General features: G+C 35.2%; 1 protein-coding gene across 2 annotated transcripts in view; it reads right to left on the bottom strand.

Moving 5' to 3' along the window:
* Window positions 1-25195, bottom strand: part of LOC756047 (arf-GAP with coiled-coil, ANK repeat and PH domain-containing protein 2) — a 48396-nt gene extending 23201 nt beyond the window's left edge. For both annotated transcript variants that reach the window (XM_030986492.1, XM_030986493.1), the window contains exons 1-9: window positions 24944-25195; window positions 15535-15592; window positions 14729-14787; window positions 12637-12697; window positions 11406-11459; window positions 7204-7262; window positions 6199-6382; window positions 5737-5781; window positions 5205-5300 (exon numbers count right to left, since the gene is read on the bottom strand). In XM_030986492.1, coding sequence (XP_030842352.1) covers window positions 5205-5300; window positions 5737-5781; window positions 6199-6382; window positions 7204-7262; window positions 11406-11459; window positions 12637-12697; window positions 14729-14787; window positions 15535-15592; window positions 24944-24996 — 669 coding nt within the window. In that variant the 5' untranslated portion in view covers window positions 24997-25195. The remainder of the gene's footprint in view (window positions 1-5204; window positions 5301-5736; window positions 5782-6198; window positions 6383-7203; window positions 7263-11405; window positions 11460-12636; window positions 12698-14728; window positions 14788-15534; window positions 15593-24943) is intronic.
* Window positions 25196-26382: the final 1187 nt, after the last annotated feature.

Raw genomic sequence — 26382 nt, 5'->3', positions numbered from 1 at the left:
GAGGAGCTTCCGGCCGTCCAATGGGATGTGGTTTGAGTGGGTGTGACTGGACATATTGACCAATCATAGAGATGATTGCTCTGCACAATTGAAATCAAGCCAAACATCTCTTAGTAACTGTGATCTGGACAATTAAGTATGGTTGGTAACTTCTACGACAGCTCTGCAATTACTACTACAGTTCCTTCTTAATAATCTATTGTTTCTTTCCCTTTCTCTCTCTCTCTCTCTATTTTCTTCTTCTTCCAAACTGTAGATAAAGACTTGGAAGAGTGATTGCTAGTTTCACAGCAGAAAAAGAAAATGCAAATTGTGATTCTATCTATCTTCATGAAAAGTACATAAAGCAAATCAATACAAGTGAAATAAGTGGAAAGTTTTCATGAGAAACAAATAAAAAAAAATACAAAGTTAGTCTAAATAGTTGCTTCTTACAGTAACTAGTTTTTCACACCCAAGTTTTCAAAGGGATCCATCACAAGAATCCGGCATAAACTTGCAATTAACTTTTGTAAGTGTACATGCAAAGGGGTGTGTCAAATACAGTGATCTACACACAATGTACAACAATCTTACAAAATAAACTGATTCTCGAGTCTCTACACATTTGATGAAAGGATTTCAGTAGATTCAAATCATGAACAATGTTCATGCCAATTTCCTTATCCTTCACTTCCTCTCGCAGCATGTGCTTAGAGCTTCTATTCATCACAGATATAGAGCATTAAAGACCTGCTGCTTGAACTGTGGATTTGGCTAGGTTAAGAGTTACATGTACCGGTAGGCACATGTTGGGTCCAGACTTGAAACTGGAAATTTAGATAGTTATTAAGAACTGATCAGAGAGCAATCATTGTGACTGCATGTGTGGCATACTATTGGCAAATTATCACAACAAAGATAAGAAAAATTGGAAAAAGCATGAAAAGCCATCACAGTGTGATATGACTGTGAGGAGATAATGGAAAAAGAACAAAACAAAATACTTTCTTTACCATTTACCTTTGCACAGCAAGTTAATATTCTTTAAATTTTTTTGTAGAAGGAATTATGCTTCCTGAAACAGCATAATGATTTAATGGGGTATTCAGTGAAACTAGTATTTACAGAAAGTATCAACATTCTCACCTCTGTTCTTAATAACCTTAGTAGTAAGCACATTTCCTGTCAACTATGCCTTTAATAAAAAACAATGAGTAACAGATCTACAAACCTTTTAATGACTAATAGTAATTGCACTGTCATTTGTTTTATTATGAACATTGCATCTAGCCTTTGTATGAGACCATTTTTTAATCAAAACATGTAAATCTTAAATGCCTGCTAGAACTACATCGTACTACATCACTCTATAATTTTCATTCACAATTGACCTACCTACCAGTAATGTGTATGTTTCAAGCTTTATATCAATGTATAAAATAGCCTTTTTATAAATAATATCAATGTGCAGTGTACACACACCCTGAGCTATTAAGTCTGAAATGTGGTACTTTGTATATGTTTCTGTTTCTATCATGTAGATCATGTGTCTTTCAGAAATTAAAATTCACAGAGTTATTAAACTGATTGCACTATCTTTTGTTATTTTTACAAATTGAAGAGATGATTGGCAAGTTGGATTGTACACAGTACTTTAAAGATGCAGAGGTGATGATACATTGTAGAAACAGATTTCACCATTGACTGTGTACTTTCTTTCCAAACTTGCTTATAATGATGTTGTATATTATAAATGATGTTTCCTTGTACAATTTGAGGGGTCAGTGACACAAAGACGTAACTCCATTTTGAGAAAAAGTGGTTTAAGTATGTGTCACTGAGCACTTGGGCCTTAAGGAGTTAAGTCTATGTTTCACTAGCCATTGACTTCAATGGGGTGTTGGGTGGAGTTAAGTCTTTGTGTTTCCTGGAAAGCCCACATTTTTCTGAACATTTTATTATCAAATATGCATTTCGACAAAATATGGAGTTATGTCTTTGTGTCACTGAACCCTCAAATTCTTCCTCTCATTGAAGATCAATGTTAAACCATGTAGCGTGTGAATGGGCTTGTCTGGTCAATGATTGGACGGAGCTCCCCCGTGATGTGATAGCATGGGTTTGAAGAATGAACAGATCTAACAAGACCTTGACTAGTAATACCATCAGCCGACACATATCCTATTGTGTTAAAACCTATTACTCCATGTAAACATGAATTTCTACAGTGATACATGTATATTGAACTTTCAAGTGATGTTGACTATCTTGCTTGTACTACAGTCAAACCTGTCTATAGCAATTGCCAAGGGAAACATAAAAGTGGTCTTTGTAGACAGGTGGTCGCTAAAGCAGGTTTGATTGTATTTGGAAAAGGTTTAAAGCAAAGAACAAGACTGTGCAGCCTGATCTACATGTAGAATGATGTCCATAGCACATGCAGGATGAGCAATACAGCATAGCAGAATTGAGCAGGATAATGAAACAGGTGAAGTCAAGGACCCTTCCTTAATCTGCGGTTTGTCATTGAATAATTTCAGAGTCACCTTCCAGCAGATCAACACAATCTACAAATTATGCCTAAATGTACTCAATTACAGCCAGATTGTATTTTTAATTCATCAAGGTCTAACAGACAGCACTCATCAAATATTGACAAAGCTACATGTACTAACCATATACCGCATGTCATAGCCTGGTCAAATCACAGAATTGTAAAAGACACTTTCAAACATACACTAATATGGTTTGACTACAACTATAGACTTTCCTTATTATTTCTAACTCACTGTCTAATGTATATTATTGATGCCGTAATTTATGGCTAATTGAGAAATGAGGTACTTTCCAATTAAGAAAGTAATATCATAATTGTATCATTCCTTTCATACACTTTCGCAGATGCATAAAAACTTCATCTTCAAGTTCAATGTCATGTCAAGAGAACCTTTAGTTTTACATTGTACACTGTACATGTATGTTGATTAATTAATTACTATATCAACAGATGAATAAAATATACTTACAAAGGTAAACATTTTCTTTAATCTTGTTGCGCAGTTTTCTTCGGTATCAATACCATCATTTATCAATTTTAACACAGATCCCATGGTAAATATTACTGGTGAAGAATAGTCAAAGGTATTGCTAGAGTGAGATGAGTCTAACAGCTCAATGAACATACATGTACATGTACATGTAATGCTATGTCACTACAACACCATCAGAGTTTAAATATACAGCGTAATCTACATGTGACCCTGATATTTCCATAAATGGACAAATACAATCTAGGTCGATGATTGTATTTCTTTCCCTTGAAAGTGACATTCAGAAGAAGGAAATCAGTTGGCATTAATTGTCTCAATGTCCAAGCTTTATGAGATCATAATCACCATGACTCACACACTTCCTGCCTTTTATAGGGATCCTTGTGAAATATCATTATAATCTAATGTGAAAGTGTTATGGTGTACTCCCCCTCCCTCTATCAGACTACCACACTGAATATTAAATATAGGCATGATTCACAGACAAGTTCGGTATGTAAGTGTGTACATATGTTATGGGACTCATGTAACATGCTTTGGCATTGTTACATGTACGTGAATACTTACACAAGCAATTTCTTAGTTTAATCTGAATCATTTGTAGGCCCTGTGGAAAAGTGGTTTGATCCTCTGGACCAGATATTGTACAAACTGGAGTTCATGGGGGGGGGGGGGGGGGGGGATGAACGGATCATTAATGTCGTGGGGATATGTCGTCAGACTGTGGATCACATGATTCGCAGTAAGAGTCCTGAAGTGGTACTAATGTCCTTTGGTAAGAAATTAATCTACATTTGCCACTATCCACCCAGGTGTTAAATGGGAACGGTTGAGGTGAGGTATTCTTTGAATGCTTTGAGTACCAAACGGTACCCTAGCAGAACTGGGTAATATTGGAGTGCCTTCTTGAGCACCTCCGTGGTGAATATTATATGTGCGCTAATACAGAGAGAGGGGAGTAGCAGTACACAGACAGAACTACAACATCCATGGTGATGATACCCAAAGACAACCACTACTTTTGTTCTTTCTTCAAACCAAGAGATGCCTAGTAAGCAGATTTAACCAAAGCCAGAGAAATCAACCTCAACATAGCTTGAAATTTGACAAACATAGCTAGAAAGTTTTCTCTTCTATTGTACTTTCTGTGGAATTGCACTTTTTTGTGTAAACTGACAAAACTACCAATGATAGTGATCTTTGTATAATTAGTCACACAACATGCATGCCTGTGTATCTCCCTCAGGACTGTACATGTATGTCAGCTCAGAGAGGGATTGGCAACAAACTTTGACTTTCTTAGACTACAGAGGGCGCTACATACAATTATCAGTTTTTCCCCTTCAATTATACATGCATGTTTACATATATACACCTGTAATATCAGATTCATAAACATGTACTTCACAGCAGTTTCCTGATATGAAGATTTATCACATTTCCTTTTGAATTTGTTCATCTTGATGAAAAAAAGTTTGTTTCAAAAACTTTACTAAGCAACTTAGAAAATGTCTGCAGCACAAGACTGATCGGCGAGGGATTCACTCTCACTTCCATTTCATAGCAGTTTTGTTTTTGTATTTGAAATTGTAATTTACAAGCATCTGAAAATGACAAGTACAGTATGTAGAAGATCAAAGGCACTAATGGAATCATGTATACAAAATGACTATGTAAACAAAAGAAGAAGCAATTTCAAAACCACACTCTAAACCGATATTACAAGAAATACTAAACTTCAAAGTTGAGTGATTTCTATATAACAAATTTGTTCTATTTCATGTACAATAACTCTGCTGTTGGTCATTTATACCTGTAATCAGGGTGCTCTGGATACGAATTAAGTGTTCTATTTGAACGGTAGACCTACCTCATTGCCTAGTTCCTTGAAGGTTGGGTTGGGATCTTCCATAACCCTGATGAAATAATATGAGCACTCTTTCTCTTGTTCAGTGCTAACACTCTTATTATCTAGTATCCATGATGTGAATAAGGTTCTGTATGAGACTGGACTTACCTTATTGCCTAGTTCCTTGAAGGTTGGGTTGAGATCCTTCATCAGATCATAACCCTGATGAAATAATGTGAGCACTCTTTCTCTTGTTCAGTGCTAACACTCTTATTATCTAGTATCCATGATGTGAATAAGGTTCTGAATGAGAATGGACTTACCTTATTGCCTAGTTCCTTGAAGGTTGGGTTGAGATCCTTCATCAGATCATAACCCTGATGGAAGAATGTGAACTGGGCATGCATGAAGGACAGCAACTGTACAGGGAAGGAATGGGAAAACATGAGGTGTGTACAGATCAGTTCACATTATTCGTAAGGATACTATCAGTCTGCATTTTAAACATAATAGATGTCTTTTAAGAGCGAAAATAACATCAACTCAATGCCGATTTGAATTCTGGTTTTCAGCAGATAATGAAACGTGTGAACAGTCTGGATGTTATGACTACAAGCATGTACATGTATATAACTGACCTGTGTGAAGTGTTGGGTACTAAATAACTTCACAATCATTTGGAATATCTGTTTTTACTTTAGAATGATAACTGGATATTCTTCTTGAAGTAATTGCAATTCATTTATAAGTAAATGATAAAGATACACAGAGAATTGAATTCCTCTCCTATTCATTTAGATTTTTAATAATTGTTTTTTTTTCTCAGTTTTTAAAACAAAACTGGTCAATACTTACAGTGTTTAGGACTTCATGTCTCTCTTTAGACTGGACAATATTGATCTGAAAGATAAAATACAAATTTAATATTGCTTGTCACAATTTGTTTTTTACACTGACAACACAAATTAAAGAACAACAACTGCATCGCCATCACTTTTTTCCATCATTATCATTAATATTATTACTATATATATATATATATATATATATATATATATATATATATATATATATATATATAAATGTATTAATACTATATTTATCATTATTGAGCATTATGACACAAGCATATATACAAGTACCAGCCTCCTTTTGGGCAAGTTGCAAAATAGAAAAACATCATCAGTGTTGGTTTGCATACTGATATCTCAATAAAACGTGTGTCAATAATATTACCAATTAAGTCCAATAGGATGTCCACTAAGTTTAATTTCAAGTGGTTTCTTAGAGTGACTTCCTGTTTTTAACATCGCATACCTGAAACACGTAATCGAGGGCGGTGTGTCCGAAGGCTGAGCGGGTGGCTGTCAGGACGTTAAGAGTTTCTTCTGATTCCAATGGTTTAGTTCGGACGGTCTGTGCATTCTTATGTAAGGCATTGTCATAGTCATCACTGATTCGGTAGAACAAACGCTTGGCTTCCTTCACCTTCTTCAGGTCTCTACAAAAGAATTTTTTAATATTTTTAATTTTGATGCTTTTTGTTATGTTTTTCCTGGTATAAGTTTTGATATTTTCTTACAATGTATAATATGTTATGTGTATACTTGTTAAGGGGTCATGTTCATTTATATGTTATTGATTTGTAATTGTTTTTAAAGTGGAAATAAATTGAATTGAATTGAATCAGGACAGAGACCGAGGTCAAATCAATCTGAGATGAAGTCAAAGAAATACCAGTCCATACTGTTGAGACAGACAGCTTCACTAACTTAGCTTGGCTCAAAACTTAAAGCCCCACTGCACTACTTATAGCTACTTGCGCCCTCTATACAGCAAACAATGCCTAAGCCGTACCTGTTGATCCCCCATGATACCCTAATATGTTAATTGAGAGCTAAGTTGATGAGATAACCCCCTGTCAGTGACCTTGCAGGGAGGTCTAATCCCTGTGGCCAAACTAGTGCAGACTGGCTTTAAACCAATACTGCCCACAATGAATGTTACAATTTGCAATGTACAATAGAAGGTTCCTATTGTTAATCTCTCATAATCAGTGCAAAGTTTCCCCAGTTTAAATCTTTATTGCAATATGTTAGAACATACGTAAAATAATTTCATTCAAAAAGGTATTTTTTGTTTTTTAAACCATAAAGATCCTAATGACTTCTCCATTAAAAAGTTATACTTATACATGCACATATGCCTTAAGACGTTAGTTATATCCTTGTACAAGACAGGTCAACATTTTTTTTTAAAAGGACAATAAATGAATAAATCGTAAGAAACAAACATGTAAAGGGAAATAAACAGTGATCTCACCCTTTAATGAAAGCACTCAGACTTTTAGAGACTCCTCTTACTGCCTGGTCCTCAAGTATCTAAAAGAAAAGAAAGTATAATCCATTGATCAAAATCAATGTCTTCCAACTAGTTTGTACACAGATCACAACAACACACTTAAATGTCTCATAAAAATACTTGAACATGTAGTTCTGGTAGAAGAAGATATATTGGAATGAATAACATGTCTTCATCACAATATATTTGCCAGATACTCCATCATTACTTTCTGATGTATTTCTGAACAGACAGAGGTTATCAATCATCTGCTACCTACATGGAAGCACATCACACGGCATCCTCATTGAAGTTCAGAGAAATCCCTGCATCACACAGCTTTAACAAGTTTCATTTGTCTGATGAGGCACATCAATTATTATTCATCATTCAATTGTTTTATAATGCATATATATGAGAAAGGAAAAGTTTCACAGAAGATTACCAGTAATGTATTTCTTGCCAATTATCAATATTAATCAACAAAATCTGATGAAAATGATGGGGGGTAAACTACAACTATATGGGCTTTACATATTTATGGGCTAAGCTAAGAGCTATAAACTTGAAAGGTTTTTGTGTCATTCAAATGTCTTTTGTAGGTGATGAGAAGCAAGAAGGGGAGGCAAGTACGGAAATCATTTGATTTCTTGTTATAAGAAGATGTACAGTACTAACTACCACTAAAAAAAATTCTTACTGAAATAACGATTAAACTCACCAATTAAAACATAACTACATTTAAATGTACCTGTAAGTTTTCTTAAAACTTTCACAATTTTTTTTTTTTTTTCTTCCTCTTCTTGGCAGAAGTGAAAAAGTAATATTTTCACAAATAGGCCAGCATATTGAATAGTACAGTACCTTTAAGAAGTACTGTAAGAGTGATTGAGATACATTGAACAAGCTTCACTTTCTGTTCCTGGTTTACAACACGTCAGTCGCCATGGTATAAAGTACTCCCTTAAATTAACATAAATTTCTGCAATTACATGTCTTGTATGTATCTTTTATTTATGTTTACAGTATACATGTACATGTAGGTACTTTCTAAAATAAAACAAAGATTTAAAAAACTTTCAAATCTCTAAGGATGTACAGGGATTGTACAAGTCTAATGAGTTTGTCTACTACCCAATTGGTCTATACCCATATGGTCTACACCCAGCCTGTCTAACATCCACATGGTCCAACAATTATTTTGTCTACCGTATTTGCCGGCGTAAAGGCCGCAGTATTTTTGGAAGAGAAAATATCAAAAAGTCGGGGTGCGGCCTATGCGGCGAAAGAGTAAAAAAAAAAAAAAAAAGTAAGTCAAAACCAGCACGAATGTTGACATATGGGACTATAAACGGTACAATAACTATACCACTATGGTACAGGACATTTCCACACATCTTACCGAGAATTTTATCTTGCATTGTTGACCTGAAGACGAAAATAAACTTCCAGAAACAACATCTGCCGATAGATCTTGATCTAAGTTTGTGCCAATGCATTGCAAAAGTAAAAAAAGGGCCCGTTTAACGGAGCTGCCGTGAAGCACGCGAAGTCGCTATTTTGAATTCATTTCAACACACAAGAGAGTGGCGCAATGTATACATCACAGAAAACTCCATAGGCTAGCATCAGTGCGGGATGGCCGAGCGGTCTAAGGCACTGATTTCAGTCACATCAACATTTGAACGCAAGAGATCAAATCCCTACTTCAACAAATGTCAAAATCGAGGGTGCGGCCTAAACCGCGCTGCGGCCTTATCGCCAGCAAATACGGTATTTATCATTTGGTCTCACGATCATTTAGGCTAATACTCATTTGGTCTTATTTCCCTATGGTCTAATCTCCAATAATTCTACTACCTATCTGGTATAGTTGCAAGTCAGTCTAATTTCTAGTTTTTCTAATACCCACTTTGTCTACTACCCTATCCATATGATCTAAAATCATTTAGTCATAAATCACAATAATCATCAAATGATTATTAAACCTTGTGCATGGTGACAAAATGGGTATTAGACAAACTGGGTATTAGACTAACTGGGTATTAGACAAACTGGGTATTAGACAAACTGGGTATTAGACAAACTGGGTATTAGACAAACTGGGTATTAGACAAACTGGGTATTAGACAAACTGGGTATTAGACAAACTGGGTATTAAACAAACTGGGTATTAGACAAACTGGGTATTAGACAAACCGGGTATTAGACAAACCGGGTATTAGACTAACTGGGTATTAGACAAACTGGGTATTAGACAAACTGGGTTTTAGACAAACTGGGTATTAGACAAACTGGGTATTAGACAAACTGGGTATTAGACAAACTGGGTATTAAACAAACTGGGTATTAGACAAACTGGGTATTAGACAAACTGGGTATTAGACAAACTGGGTATTAAACAAACTGGGTATTAGACAAACTGGGTATTAGACAAACTGGGTATTAGACAAACTGGGTATTAGACAAACTGGGTATTAGACAAACTGGGTATTAGACTAACTGGGTATTAGACAAACTGGGTATTAGACAAACTGGGTATTAGACAAACTGGGTATTAGACTAACTGGGTATTAGACAAACTGGGTATTAGACTAACTGGGTATTAGACAAACTGGGTATTAGACAAACTGGGTATTAAACAAACTGGGTATTAGACAAACTGGGTATTAGACAAACTGGGTATTAGACAAACTGGGTATTAGACAAACTGGGTATTAGATTAAATAAACGATAGACCAAAAGGGTAGTACCCCTGTAGACTAATTGGAGATTAGCCATATGAAAATTAGACTAAATGACTATCAGCCTAAATGGTCATTAGACTATTGATAAGGAGACAAAATTATTATTGGACCTTGTGGATAGTAGACGGGCTGGGTAAGGACATATGAAAATAGACCAATCGGGAAATAGACAAACTGGTATTCACCAATGATAACAGAGCACAATCATGAATGTACGGTCTTGTTTATGCATGCATGTGAATTTGTGTAGGTACAGTAATACAATCTTGATAGCAAGAACATGAGTACCAAAATAGAACAATTTGTTGCTAAATCAGTTAAATCTTGGGAAAGTTGAGAGAAAGGCAAATATTAACTGCTGTTGAAATTATCAACTTAAATCTTCTACAATTCATTTAGCCTTCTGAATCAGAGAATATGATTCTAAGATATCTGAGTGAATCACAGTCAATAGGTGAAAGGTCATGACCTTTATAAACCGAGGTCAATATCACATAAAGGCAGGTGAAATTCACAAAGTGTGAATCATATAATTCAAGGAATAAACACAGATTAACAGCAGCATCAAATGTAACATTCCAAGAATAAGTTACACATGTATGCTACTACCATGTCAAAGTCAATTTCACAGAGAATTTTGATATGTTGTGATAGCGTGCACTAGTACAACATGTACTATACATGTAGTTGTAGGGAAATGTACATTAATTGTAGTTTGTCATTCTGTAACTTTACGTACACGTACACATAGCATTGACAGACAAAACTCCACTGTTACTAGACCGGCCATGCACCTTGGGCATTTAAATATAAAGTACGAGTGGTCTTTTACCTCCTCCTACTCTCCCTCTTTTCCATCCTTCCTCTCTATTTTCCCTTCCTTCCTTTCTGTCTCTATCTTATGTTCTACTTTTTCTCTCCCTCTTCTCCATATCTACCCACTCCCCTTTTCATTCTTCCACCCTCTTTTCTCCTTTTATTCTTACTTCTGATGACATGAAATTAATCTTTTAAAATGTTAATTGTAATATTTCAAGATTTGTTATTGTGTATGATTTACGTACTCCATGTATATTAGTCTTATGGTTCAATAATTACCGGTATTGATAATTGGTACTTTTGGATGTGTATGTATTTTGTATATTATTTTGTTAATTGAATATTTTCAGCTCTTGCACTGCATGTTTGATGGTTCTATCTTAATAAACTGATTCAGTTATTTAAATAATAATAACAATTATAACAAAAATATGGCATAAAAAAGTCAGTAATACAGCCTAGGGCAATCAAACTATTGTTCTGTGTTAAAAGTGACATTTGTTGTCCCACAAGAACAATCCACTGTACACTGTATATAAATGGTGTGTATACATGTACATGCTTATGTTTATATATTCATGACTGAATGACAGTTGGTCAAAGCAGGGTAAAACTTACCGCTTGATAGTTTCTGGTTTCATTCATTGCACCCATGAATTTCAGGAGGTAGTTCTGAAAGAGATAAATCAACATTCTCTGTATACAAAACATCAAAACATCACTAAAATTGTTACAGTCAATGTTACATTTTCAAACCAAATTAACATGAACTACATTTAATATCATTAATGGAAGTATTGCCTAGATTTGTTTTCCCTTAATTTTTCGTTGATGAAAGTTCAGTAAGTAAACATGCATGCACAAGAGATCACACATGTACAAGGCATTAAATATTCAATATTACACTGTGTAAACCAGTCATCCTTCAAAATGACAAAAATATCATTAATCATGAGCATTTTATTGGCACATACATGTAGGCTTAATTTCTAATTGTCTGTAACCCACGCAATCCAAATACAAAAGGGTTCACATGGCCATTTTGATCAAAGTCCATATTGATTTAAGCTGAAAATCATGATGTGTCAAGATTAAAGTTAATGACAATTTTTGGTTCTAGTTTAACCAAAAAATCTATTTGACTTTGTTTCCTTTTAATATTGCGAATAAAGCATACCCAAATGACAGCTTTATGCAAAGGGCCTCCGTGCAGACCCCTGACATCTTATACATGTACAAAGTGACTGCATGGATACAAAACTTAAAGTGTATGTTGAGCTCTGGTATTGGCATGATATGTCGAGAGAACATGGCTATAATTCATTCTGGATTGTTTATCCTGCAGTAGATAGATTGTTTGAACCAGTAAAATAAAAACAACCACACAAAAAATGGTGACGTGTTGAGTTGGTGTCCGGCCTACTTACCTTGATTTCCTTATCTTTCTTTGCTCATTACTCAGCCCCGTCCAAATTGTGCCAAACGATTTTGGTAGAAAATGTCAATAGTTTGTAATCTTCAACATTCAGTGTAAGTTTTGTTGGATTATGTGAGAATTTGTTTTCTATCATTACCAGAACTCAAGCTTATCTTTAACTTCATAATTACACTGATGGTCTGAGGATAGCTAAACCAGACAATTAAAATATTGCTGATACAGAGTCTCACTTAATATACACTCAAAAAAGATGCATTCATAATACCCCACCCTACATGTACCTCTAAAATAGGGGGGTCTTTCCTTAATGCTCTGCTGTTCATCCATATACTTTATTTCTATTCTATGTTTTTATTTCTTTGAAAAAGAGATTTTTGTTTTACGATAGACATAATTTGTCTCAGTTCTCACCTGTACTAGATCATCTCCTCTGAAGTACTTCATAATCTCATTAGTACCTGTAATAAAAGATCTGCAGAATAGAGGAGAAAATGAGGAACACTTTAAAAAACTAAACATTATACATATACATTTATGTCACCAGGTACCAATATTGTACCACCAAAAAGTTGTGTTGTTGGGTTTTCAGTCACGGTTCAATAAAAGTGTCATCTGATAATAAAGCATGGTAAACTTTAAGTTTTTAGAATTTCTGAAAGATTATAAATGTATTTCCTTCTATATCATCAACATTATTAATCACCAAACAATCCAATAATGATAATTATTGCAGTGTTTTGTAAATTGTAGACCTTTAATTGTCTTTATATCTAAAGAGGTGTTGTAGAGGTTTTTATTTCTTTAAAACCGTACTTGTCTCATTTTGATCTCCCAAAAGCTGTTGCATTGATACCCAGACAAATAAACAACTGGATACATGTCATTTTATTGTTTGCCAAGTTTTAGAAAAATCTGATAATCCATTCACAACAATTTCTATAGACTCAGTTTGTCACCTTGCACAATACCATAAGAGTCAGATTGCTAGAACAGACTACTGACTTTAAACACTGCTCTTCTCTACATGTAGATATTACATAAAGCAGGATAATTATAAGTAAATAATAAATTCAATAACAACAACACCAATACTAATGTACTACAAGTACTACTTCTACTACTACTACTACTACCACCACTACTACCACTACCACTACTACTACCACCACTACTACCACTACTACTACTACTACTACTACTACTACTACTACTACTACTTCTACTACTACTACTACTACTACGACTACGACTACTAATACTATTACTATTAGTACTACTACTACTACTACGACTACGACTACTACTACTACTACCCCCACTACCACCACCACTACTTCTACTGCCACTACTACTAATGATAATGAGATTTGTAAGGAGTCTTAAAGTCATATGCTCAAGGCGCACTTGTGAAGAAAACTAATTGAAATCATTTTAGATTGCATTGCATTCAATGTAATCTAGAAGGCAAAGAGGAGTCCATCAGGGTTCATAAGTGTAAAACTATTAAAAAAAAAAAAACTTATTCATAATAGAAAGCCCAGTATAATCTCCATGTAACTGTGTTGTATATGTATTCTAATGTTCTATACACTTCCAATTCCTTAAAATCACATGCACTACCAAAGACATCCGGACACTACAGTATGTTTACAATATACTGTACAAGGTCTGGATTTAGGATTTCCTTCTTTGATTGTCTGCCTAGAACTGCCTAGAAAACAAAACCCAACATCTAATAAATGGCAGGGTAAATTGATTTAAATTTCAATATCAATTTGTTCATTTCATCATCACCATTATCATCATCATCATCATCATCATCATCATCATCATCATCATATCATCATCATCATCATCACCATAATCTTTAAATGAAAACTACATTCCAAAACAAAGGTTGAAACAAATTATAATAACCATAAAAATAAATGGAAAAAAACACACAACGGCAACGACGTGCTTGAAAAGTGTAGCTCCACGGAAAAATTAAACAATAGCCCATGTACTGTACATGTACATGTAGTTGTAAAACAGGAAATGAAAAATCATTTGGGAGGTAAAAACATAGCTGTGAGCAAGGATGGCCTCTAAAAGACATGTACTTCCTTATCTGTGTGTTATTATACAGCATTGTGAAGCACATTGTTTGAAGCAATTTACATAATAACTTCATCATTACAGATTAATGGAAGTTTTTAAAATGTATTTCATTTTGAGTGAAGATTGGCACATGTAACTTAAAGTGTATAGAGTCCTGTTGTCCCATGATAACATGGGCCAAAGTCTATGGAGAATTTTTGCTTTAAAAAAAAAATGTATCAGACAGGTTATTCATTGGGATATTATGCATCATGCAGTAGATAGGGACAAACATAAAAACTGGATGGACATCAATTTCATTGAAAAGCTAAATTTGTGCATATACCTGTACTTGTACCTGATTTCCCTTGCAATTTTGTTAAATCATTATGAGAACTCAAGATAAATTAAGTGCTAAACTTACCCAAAAGCATTGTTGTAAGCCTTCCCTGCTTCTACCATAATATTGCACAACTTCACAAGCTATAAATACAAAATAAAGAAAGTATAGACCATCAGAGATAGGACATACAAAGATTTTACATATAACCCTGGCACAGGTCGTGTGAGATTAACTGCAACTTTTCAGCATGCTACAGGCTACATTTGCTGCCTTTCATAATATCAACTTCTTACAAGTTTGGTGAATATTTTCAAGCACATTGAGAATTTCATATAATAGATATTATGCTTCATGAATGACTCTTATTATATAGGTTTGTACCTCTCATTGAATGTGATGGTACGCATTACTGCTTTGTGAACAGAATAGACAACACCCTACCAACAGCATGTTATGTGCATAACTTCATCAGGTTACCGATAAATACAAACATCACTGTATGTTGTCCCTTTTGCCTATTTTTAAGACTAAACCTGTACACCTGCATGTAAGTGCACTGTACATCATGACAACACCACAAAATCCCTCAAAATCCCTCACTTTCCTTCAGAATTTTAATATAAAAAGGAGCTACATGTAGAAGGATTCATTTAATTTCAAATATATGTACATGTACCGGTACATGTTAAGTGTTCATGTACATGTAGCAATAGCACCAGTACAATCCGTACTTGTAGAAATGCAAATGTAAATGTAGCAAGAGAAAACCTTTTCCTTAAAAAAGAAATTTAAAAAAATATTTTGTAAAAAATGAAGTTTCAATATGATATCTATCCTCTGTATGAAACTACAAATCATACCAGATTTCAGGGAAAACCTGTCTTTACCTTTTCAAGTTTATGCTCAAGATCTGAGATATCTGCCTCTGAATCTTCTAGAGCTGACCTGAAATGAGAGAAACAAATAAAACATTGAACTTTGAACTGGACATCAGAGAAAGCGTACTTTTAACAATTTCAGACCATTCAAGAAAACTCATTGTACATTGATAATACATCCACAGGGTCTACCAGTTATTTTTCTTTTTACTTCACTGTCGATCCATGTACGCTTTGTGGTTGTATTATACTACATGATGTACTGTATAATAGGTGTAATTGTACTACATTTTGATCTTGGGTTCTATAATTGTGTTGCATTATACAGCACAGATGAAAGAGGGAAGTAAAACCAACATGTTCAAGGAAACTCCAATCTCATTGTACAATTTGAAGAGGTTCCTGGCTTTATAGTATTTCAAAAAAATGATTAAATAACAATGTAAATATTATGTGTCCATATTTTTGTTTTCAACAATCAAAAAGGATGTTTAATGCCTGGGATAACAACATTTTGTGACATACATATATTTTGTTGTTATTAGATGAATGTCCAGACAGTTGTTAACATGGCCTTCATTTGCATCCCGGATATGAGCAGTGAATGAACTATTTTTCTCTTAATAGGCCATACTAGGCACACTTCCTTTTCTAAACAAACTACTGTTCAGTCACTTGCATTCTTGTATTAAGAGTGATCTGACTGATTAAACTCTGGTCTTAAACTACTGTTCACTTGCATTCTTGTATTAAGAGTGATCTGACTGATTAAACTCTGGTCTTAAACTACTGTTCACTTGCATTCTTGTATTAAGAGTGATCTGACTGATTAAACTCTGGTCTCAAACTACTGTTCACTTGCATTCTTGTATTAAGAGTGATCTGACTGATTAAACTCTGGTCTTAAACTACTGTTCACTTGCATTCTTGTATTAAGAGTGATCTGACTGATTAAACTCTGGTCTTAAACTACTGTTCACTTGCATTCTTGTATTAAGAGTGATCTGACTGATTAAACTCTGGTCTTAAACTACTGTTCACTTGCATTCTTGTATTAAGAGTGATCTGACTGATTAAACTCTGGTCTTAAACTACTGTTCACTTGCATTCTTGTATTAAGAGTGATCTGACTGATTAAACTCTGGTCTTAAACTACTGTTCACTTGCATTCTTGTATTAAGAGTGATCTGACTGATTAAACTCTGGTCTTAAACTACTGTTCACTTGCATTCTTGTATTAAGAGTGATCTGACTGATTAAACTCTGGTCTTAAACTACTGTTCACTTGCATTCTTGTATTAAGAGTGATCTGACTGATTAAACTCTGGTCTTAAACTACTGTTCACTTGCATTCTTGTATTAAGAGTGATCTGACTGATTAAACTCTGGTCTTAAACTACTGTTCACTTGCATTCTTGTATTAAGAGTGATCTGACTGATTAAACTCTGGTCTTAAACTACTGTTCACTTGCATTCTTGTATTAAGAGTGATCTGACTGATTAAACTCTGGTCTCAAACTACTGTTCAGTCACTTGCATTCTTGTATTAAGAGTGATCTGACTGATTGAACTCTGGTCTTAAACTACTGTTCACTTGCATTCTTGTATTAAGAGTGATCTGACTGATTAAACTCTGGTCTTAAACTACTGTTCAGTCACTTGCATTCTTGTATTAAGAGTGATCTGACTGATTGAACTCTGGTCTTAAACTACTGTTCACTTGCATTCTTGTATTAAGAGTGATCTGACTGATTGAACTCTGGTCTTAAACTACTGTTCACTTGCATTCTTGTATTAAGAGTGATCTGACTGATTGAACTCTGGTCTTAAACTACTGTTCACTTGCATTCTTGTATTAAGAGTGATCTGACAGATTAAACTCTGGTCTTAAACTACTGTTCACTTGCATTCTTGTATTAAGAGTGATCTGACTGATTGAACTCTGGTCTTAAACTACTGTTCACTTGCATTCTTGTATTAAGAGTGATCTGACTGATTGAACTCTGGTCTTAAACTACTGTTCACTTGCATTCTTGTATTAAGAGTGATCTGACTGATTAAACTCTGGTCTTAAACTACTGTTCACTTGCATTCTTGTATTAAGAGTGATCTGACTGATTAAACTCTGGTCTTAAACTACTGTTCACTTGCATTCTTGTATTAAGAGTGATCTGACTGATTAAACTCTGGTCTTAAACTACTGTTCACTTGCATTCTTGTATTAAGAGTGATCTGACTGATTAAACTCTGGTCTTAAACTACTGTTCACTTGCATTCTTGTATTAAGAGTGATCTGACTGATTAAACTCTGGTCTTAAACTACTGTTCACTTGCATTCTTGTATTAAGAGTGATCTGACTGATTAAACTCTGGTCTTAAACTACTGTTCACTTGCATTCTTGTATTAAGAGTGATCTGACTGATTAAACTCTGGTCTCAAACTACTGTTCACTTGCATTCTTGTATTAAGAGTGATCTGACTGATTAAACTCTGGTCTCAAACTACTGTTCACTTGCATTCTTGTATTAAGAGTGATCTGACTGATTAAACTCTGGTCTTAAACTACTGTTCACTTGCATTCTTGTATTAAGAGTGATCTGACTGATTGAACTCTGGTCTTAAACTACTGTTCACTTGCATTCTTGTATTTTAAGAGTGATCTGACTGATTAAACTCTGGTCTTAAACTACTGTTCACTTGCATTCTTGTATTAAGAGTGATCTGACTGATTAAACTCTGGTCTTAAACTACTGTTCACTTGCATTCTTGTATTAAGAGTGATCTGACTGATTAAACTCTGGTCTTAAACTACTGTTCACTTGCATTCTTGTATTAAGAGTGATCTGACTGATTAAACTCTGGTCTTAAACTACTGTTCACTTGCATTCTTGTATTAAGAGTGATCTGACTGATTAAACTCTGGTCTTAAACTACTGTTCACTTGCATTCTTGTATTAAGAGTGATCTGACTGATTAAACTCTGGTCTTAAACTACTGTTCACTTGCATTCTTGTATTAAGAGTGATCTGACTGATTAAACTCTGGTCTTCATCAACTGACACATTCTTGGTAGCCTTGCGATAAATGAAAGCTAGTACTGTACATTCTAATAAAAATGCTTAAAATCCTTTTTTTTTCTTCACCTGCAGTAGAGTATACATATAAAACTACATTTACATAAGGTGTACACAGACTTACACCTGTACATTTATTTTTTCACAAATTTAAAAAAAGAAAGAAAAAAAGTTAGCCCATTCAAGCCAAATTACATTTATTTATGTATTTATTTATTTAAAAATAACATGTCATTATAATAATAATGACATTGAGTCTACCTATATCATATTCGAAGATTCCTTAAAGAGATCGGGAAGGAAAAAAAAGAAAAAAGAAATCTGGGGAAAAGAAATCTGGGGGAAAAAAATCAGTAAAAAATCGTGGAAAAAAAAAAAATCAAAATTAGTCGGTATAGATTTAAATCAGGGTTTTATCAGGCCTGTATGTGGCATGTACATTGCAGTGAGTGTACATGTACTGTTTAAATTTCCAGAAATCACACGCACTCACTCACTACACATATTGTTACTGGTATCATTGACATTGAAAAGATCAATATCCCACTTTGTTTAATCCAGCGTGTGCCCAGTACATCTGGTATGGTAGTAGGTGTGCATGGCTTGTCTTCCTAGTCCACATTGAACTATAGTATCATCCTAGTACTTACAATGTAGATACACTGCACACCTTTTAATACACTGGACCCAAAATAGATGTACAGTACAAGGAGATTCAGTTTCCTTGTCACTGTTTACATATATGAAACCCTCTGGTTTTCCCACTTTTGTTATTTGTTTTGTCTGTTTTGCATCAGTATACTCACATAGCACAATATATGTCAATAAATAGGCTTGGCCAGCTATAAAAGCATGGCAGCCATCTTGGAAAAAAATAGCAAAAAATAAATCTTTCATTGATATGCTGAAGGAACATACATGTACATGTACAGTGTATATGTACACTGTACTGAACATGAACCAATGGAAGACAAGGATTCAATGAATTGAATTTGTTGCAGACCATGGAATCCATTTAGACACATGTTATGTACATGGAGCCCACTCTAAATAAACAACCCATTTCAGAAAACTTCAATAAAAATCACTGAACGTGAACAAAAATCACAAATAAAAAATGGAGTCCTTTTGAAAAGCCTGTACTGCTAGGATTACTGATTGAACGTGCAGGAAATAATTTTAAGAAGAAAGGCAAGCTCTACATTTTATGTATTTGATTCAGAATGCTCATTTACACTGCATACATGTAGAAACCAATTAGAAAAACCATTGGTGTTCTTAACCATTGGTGTTCTTAACCATTGGTGTTCTTAACCATTGGTGTTCTTAACCATTGGTGTTCTTAACCATTGGTGTTCTTAACCATTGGTGTTCTTAACCATTGGTGTTCTTAACCATTGGTGTTCTTAACCATTGGTGTTCTTAACCATTGGTGTTCTTAACCATTGGTGTTCTTTACCATTGGTGTTCTTAACCATTGGTGTTCTTTACCATTGGTGTTCTTAACCATTGGTGTTCTTAACCATTGGTGTTCTTAACCATTGGTGTTCTTAACCATTGGTGTTCTTAACCATTGGTGTTCTTAACCATTGGTGTTCTTAACCATTGGTGTTCTTAACCATTGGTGTTCTTAACCATTGGTGTTCTTAACCATTGGTGTTCTTAACCATTGGTGTTCTTAACCATTGGTGTTCTTAACCATTGGTGTTCTTAACCATTGGTGTTCTTAACCATTGGTGTTCTTTACCATTGGTGTTCTTAACCATTGGTGTTCTTAACCATTGGTGTTCTTTACCATTGGTGTTCTTTACCATTTACACTGTTGGAAAAACCCATGAAAAAAAATCAGTGTTGTCACTTGTCAATTCCATTTTCTTTTTTTTTGTTCAGTTGTGCGCATCGGCGACTTGTCGCTGCTTTGCACACGATAGCGCAGGAGAGAGGAGAGACATACATGTGAGCAAAAACTGGAATAATTCATGTGTTTTGAGAGCAAGCATTTACATTTTACAAAACCCAGCAGAGTTTTTTTTTAAACACACTCCAGAGATGTTTTTTTAATTTTATTTGGGTTTTTCGTCAAGTTTATTGGTACCTAGCTGCCTAGAAAACTCAAAAATGTTAGAAAAGCTGATAGTGTAAATGACCCTAGATGTACTGTATGCAGAGTCTAAATATAAGAGATCTCTATGATGGGACAGTTAAAAGTCCAAAGATGTAAGGAAGAACAGGTTCAAGCTACAATGTACATGAAGACTGAGCACTGAAGATGTCCATTCACTGTTGGATAGATCCATCATCGAGCATCATCTAAAATGAGGATTGAGGTATTCCCAGAATGACAGGCATCCCCATAGCAGGGATGTGGCCCCAGGTCTACATCATAAATCCAGCTAAGATACACATAGCTATGCCATCTGTGTGTACATTATTTTGCTTTATGATTATAATATTTGGTCACTTCCCTCTATGACATGTACACGATTGCTCTGTATTCATTTATCTTTGAACATAGAAAGTCCACAGAAAATCTGTTACCGTGCTAGGTCTATAAATATAATGAAGTTCAACAAAAGAAACTACAATGTAAAGTGCATACATGGATTAAGCCAGTAGTTTGGCATTTATGACAAGGATAATATACTGATTAAAAAAAACAATTGCCATATAATCAAGGCAACATGAATGCTTTAGACTGCAAATTTGCAATAGACTCCAACCATTCTTAAGTGTACAGTACATTGGAGCTGGGTCATGTAAAATGATACATTGTGCAAAGTCATCGAGAATAGGGGAAGTGAAAATGAGAGGAAGAGAGAGAGAGAGAGAGAGAGGGGGGGGGGGGGTCAGAGAAAGTGTGGACATATCCATGCTAAATAAAACGGTCTCGGACAATAACAAAAAAATTCAGAACTGCACATTTACACATATATTTAAAACCATTTGTCTGAATCATTGAGTCGTTAAAGCGAGAATCCCTCCATAGTATTTTGTTCTATTGACAGTAATGCCTGAAAGACCCTGAAACAGAGAAGTGGCAGGACCTAGCCGAAAACGTGAAAACTATGATCCCTGATAAACTACGATTCAATCAAGCTGTCATTCACCATTTGAAGATAGACTGACTCACACTGACTATGAATGACCCAATCACAAACCACAGAAGCTCACTGCATACATATTAAAAGGCTTTTGTGTGATATTTGCTATCATATTGTTGAGGGTTGGTATTTTCCCATGCAGTCATTGTGTATGGGCTTGTTACAGTGTACAGTGGGGAGTATCCCTCAGTAGATGAATGAGCCTGAATCATGACTCATACCTCACAATACAAACCACTCTGTCTTAGTGCTATGCCTAATATTGCCTTTATTTGTACGTTTGTAAGTCTGGATTAATCCATGAAATGCTGAATGGTTTTTAGACTTTGGATTACACTGCCATCAATCCAAAAATATGATCTAGATTATCTCCCCATTGAATTACAATTTAAGGTTTAGTCCCATGTATTTATAACTACCGTACCGGTAGGCTGTTTATTCAGTTGAGACTCTGTTTCTTAACCCGTTAACTAATGAACTATTTCACTCTCATCGGCTTAATACAGGTTCCCTTTGACAATGGGTTGATACAAGTTGTTTGGTATGTTGTATGTTGGGCAGTGACTGTTAAAAATTGTAAAGGCAACAGAAATAATTATATATTGAACATGTATCATTGGTAGCCATGCAGTGGTGATATTAGGGGTACCTTCCAATCAATAAAACTCACAGACTATCATGAATAACTACCAATTATAAAGTTTACAGAGACAATGTGAACAGGATGACAACATAAGCTAGACACATCAATTGTTATTGAGCATGACAAAATGAGTTTCATTTTTGTTTCCTTATGCAACTGAAGACAGGAAGCCAACAGGTCCACAATTAATTCCTACATGCATGTAGGAATTATGGGAAGGAAATAAAACAGGAAGAGATGGTTGAATAAAAGGGACTTCCTCATGTGTGTATGTGAGTAAAGTTGCAGTGACCCATGAACATCGCAAATGCACATACTTGTATACTTGTCCAGTGTGAAATGTGCAGCATACACTGTACATTGTCTTAATTATAAAGAAAAAATTATTATAACTCGTCGTCCTGTTGATTTTGCCAACGTCCCCGAGGGACGGTTCTGGGGCGAAATAGCCTCAAAGATTAACATAAGGATATAAGGAGAAAAAAGGAAATAAGAGAAAAAAGGATATAAGGGAAAAAAAACAAAAAATAACGAAAGGAAAGAAAATTTCAAACAAAACATAAGAACAGCTTAGAATAACATACTGTAACTAATAAGGAAAGAAAGAAAGATAAAAACCAATAAACTTACTGATGGGGAAAGATAGACAAGAGACAGGATTTAAAAACAAAGAATTACACAAGTGACAAGGAAAGTAGAAGCAAATATGATTGATATCATGATAATGATAAGGGTAAAACAAAAAATAATATAATAAAATATAAAACAAGAAGAGTAAAAAAGGAGAACAAGTACAAAGAAGTTGGATCAACTTGAAGATGTTATCATCTATTCTAGATGGTCTAGTTTAATAGTTAAAGCCCAAGACCACTCCAAAAATAACTTGCTTCAAATAAAAGCAGAAAAATCAGACTAACCAATCAAAAAAGTTTGAGCAAAATCGGATAACTAATAAGAAAGTTATGAACTTTCAATGACATGAAAAACTTTGAAAATCTCTAGACAAATTGGCAACTCACTTATGAGTCTGTGACGTCATGTCCTCACCATCCACTAATTGTTTTCTTTATATTGATGATATAAATTTCTTATTTCCTCCTTAAGAATCTTATTTCTTCACACCAGCATCCAAGTTAGATTGATAGTAATATGTTTTATGTGGATGCAATATAGATTTTTCCAGTTAAATCATGAAAAATATTAATTTTGATAAACTACTAATATAAAAATCAATAATTATGAATACACAATATTCAGAAAATAGTATAAATTCTTCAAAGTTCATGAAAGATTTTGTGAAATATCAAGCACGCAATATGATACAAATCATATAACCTGGGCAAAAGCATGGGGAAATCAAGTTTTGGGGAATAAAAAGGGAAATTAATGGGATTAAACTATATAAAGCAATTGATAATTAGTGAGGACATGACGTCACAAACTAATAACCATCTTGGCAATTTGTGTTGTGATTCTCACTGTTCCATAGTTTCAAATACTTTTTCAAAAATTCATAACTTTCTTATTGATTATCCAATTTTGCTCAAACTTGTTTTGATTGGTTTGTCTGATTTTTCTGCTTAAAAATTATTGAAAGTAAGTTATTTTTCGAGTGGACTTGTCCTTTAAGAAGTTAGATTTTGTAGGTCAAATTTTGTATCAGTGCGTTAAATCTTCATCACCGTGATTAGGCTTGAAGCAGCACTTACACTGGAAGAAGAAATAATATTTTTATAAGAGTCTACTTTTTTGTAGATTTATAGTAATTTAGTATCTTATGAGTATGTTTTGGCAGTTCTTAACATAGGTTGGTTTATGCTATAAAGTCTAAGACTAAAGCCCCTTTCACACCAGATCTGCGTAGAGTTGCGTAGTGTGATGTACAGACTACGCCAAAATTATGTTGCATATTCATGAAAAATATGTTGCTTCAGCGTAGTCCCTACGTAGGCTATGCGTGCAGTTGTAGGTTGGCGTACAATGGCGTATGGTTAAGTATCCTGCGCAACTAGGTACCGTGTACCTACGGCGTATGCAATTGGCGTACCTACGCATACGATTGCATATATCAGGCATAGGGTTGCGTACGTTTATGAAGGCCTGGCATACAGGTTTGCTTACGGTTGCTTACTGTGTGCGCAAGCTTTTAGTGCTTCGTCGGACTGGCGTAGGGTAACATACTATTGCGTAGGCTTGGCGTAGTGTAGCGTAGTGGTGTGCAGCCATAGACTTGCGTAAAAAGTGTCTACGCCGAAAGTACGCGACCTGGTGTGAAAGGGGCTTAAGTAAAGAAAGGACTGGTGAATGGTGATGTATATTCACTAATTTCATAAATCACCAGGCCAAGCCCGCTCCATGCAGTCTGACAACATAAATTAAAAGTCCGCATGAATATGAGTGTCTATGATCTAATCTTCAAAGAGAAGAAGAAGAAGAAGAAGGAGATGAGCTTTGTGTGTACTACAGACAGTGTAGATCTAGTGCAGCTAGCTTTGCGAGCATTTCCCATCCACCAGTGTGGGACGGTCGGCCGAGTACGAGTAACGATGTACCTGGAAATCAGAAACTGAAATAAACATGGATTGATTGGATTCCTTACCTGAATTTGGGTGAATCACGCAGACACTCTTCAAAATTGATCTTTGGCTTCATCGTGACTTGATCTAACCCGAAGGAATTTCTACAGATATTATTGTTCCTTGCTCCAAGACGGTTATCTAACTGACAGAGTAAATAGTATAGAAGAAGAAGTAGAACTAGAAGTAGTTTATTCTCGACTCCCCTCGTTAATGCACTCGATATTTTCTGCACAATATATTACATGTGAATACACGAACGACACTACTGCACGCAGTACTGCAATGCTCGCTAGCTCGCTCGCGTGACGGGCGGATTCATCGGTTCGGTGTACACGCCCCCAAATTTACTGCCGTGCTGTTTTCTGATATTTTAGGGCGTCATAATCATTACAGGGGCCGGGGGCGTGGAACTTCTTTTTTTTTGGGGGGGGGGGGGTAGGGGGTGTCGGTTGCAGATTCAGGGGGCCAGGGTGCACGCCCCCCCCCCCCCCAAGTAAAAAAAAATATCTTTCTTTTAATAAAAAAAAAAGTAGACGGTCCCCACCTCTAGCAAAAAGCAGGGCGGGGGGATGTTGAATTTTTTATAATAAAAAATTGTGCATTAGCCCCCCCCCCCCCTACTCCTCCCTGCTTGTTCGCTGCTAATTATTTACTCACGAAATGGACAAAAAAAACATATAGTGCAGCTGTCGTGAAAGGTTTTGCAAACTACTGTGACTGGTATTGTAAAAGATGATAATACTGATATTAAAGTCTTATGGACGGATCATTATGCAGATTCATTTAATGATACATGAAAATGAGTTTCTTTTTTAATTCAGGCAACACTATAAAAGTACCATTTTGATTAGTTTGATATGAAAAAAATGAAAATACTCAAATCTAACGAAATACCAGCATCTCTATGTTTGATTAAAACAAGATATTTTTGGAATTACGTGTGTCAGCATATCTGTATATTGACCAAATAGTTAGCCACATATACAAAGCAAATTACTGCTTATTGATGAACTAAAGACCGTCACTATACTACTGGGCCAGAGGGGATTAGACCACACAGCGAGGTCACTGACAGGTGGCTATCTCCTTAACTCAGCTCTCAACTAACGTAAGAAAAAGAGGATCATGAGGGACCAACAGGCACCGATTGGTGAAGTTTTCTATATAGAGGGAGCAAGTAGCTACAAGTAGGACAGTGGGGCTTAACTAAGCTGCATTTTGTATGCATTGTATTATATTTTTGAGAGGAGCAATCAATGTTCCTACTTTATCCAAATTATTGTGATAATTTCTTCTAGGGACCAGGATGAGTAGGCCAGAAACAAGTCAATCAGGGGATCACATATTACATGAGGATCACTATAATACACAGCGGCGGATCCAGGAATTTCTTACCGGAGGGAGGGGGGGGGGGGGATCGCTTGGGGTGAAATATATGAAAAACGATGGAGCGAGGCGT

The sequence above is a fragment of the Strongylocentrotus purpuratus genome, unplaced genomic scaffold, assembly GCF_000002235.5.
Source record: "Strongylocentrotus purpuratus isolate Spur 01 unplaced genomic scaffold, Spur_5.0 spur5_scaffold_16, whole genome shotgun sequence".
In the NCBI taxonomy this organism is placed as follows: Eukaryota; Metazoa; Echinodermata; class Echinoidea; order Camarodonta; family Strongylocentrotidae; genus Strongylocentrotus; species Strongylocentrotus purpuratus.
The sequence above is the reverse complement of the archived record's forward strand: the minus strand, read 5'-3'. Positions and strand labels throughout refer to the sequence as shown.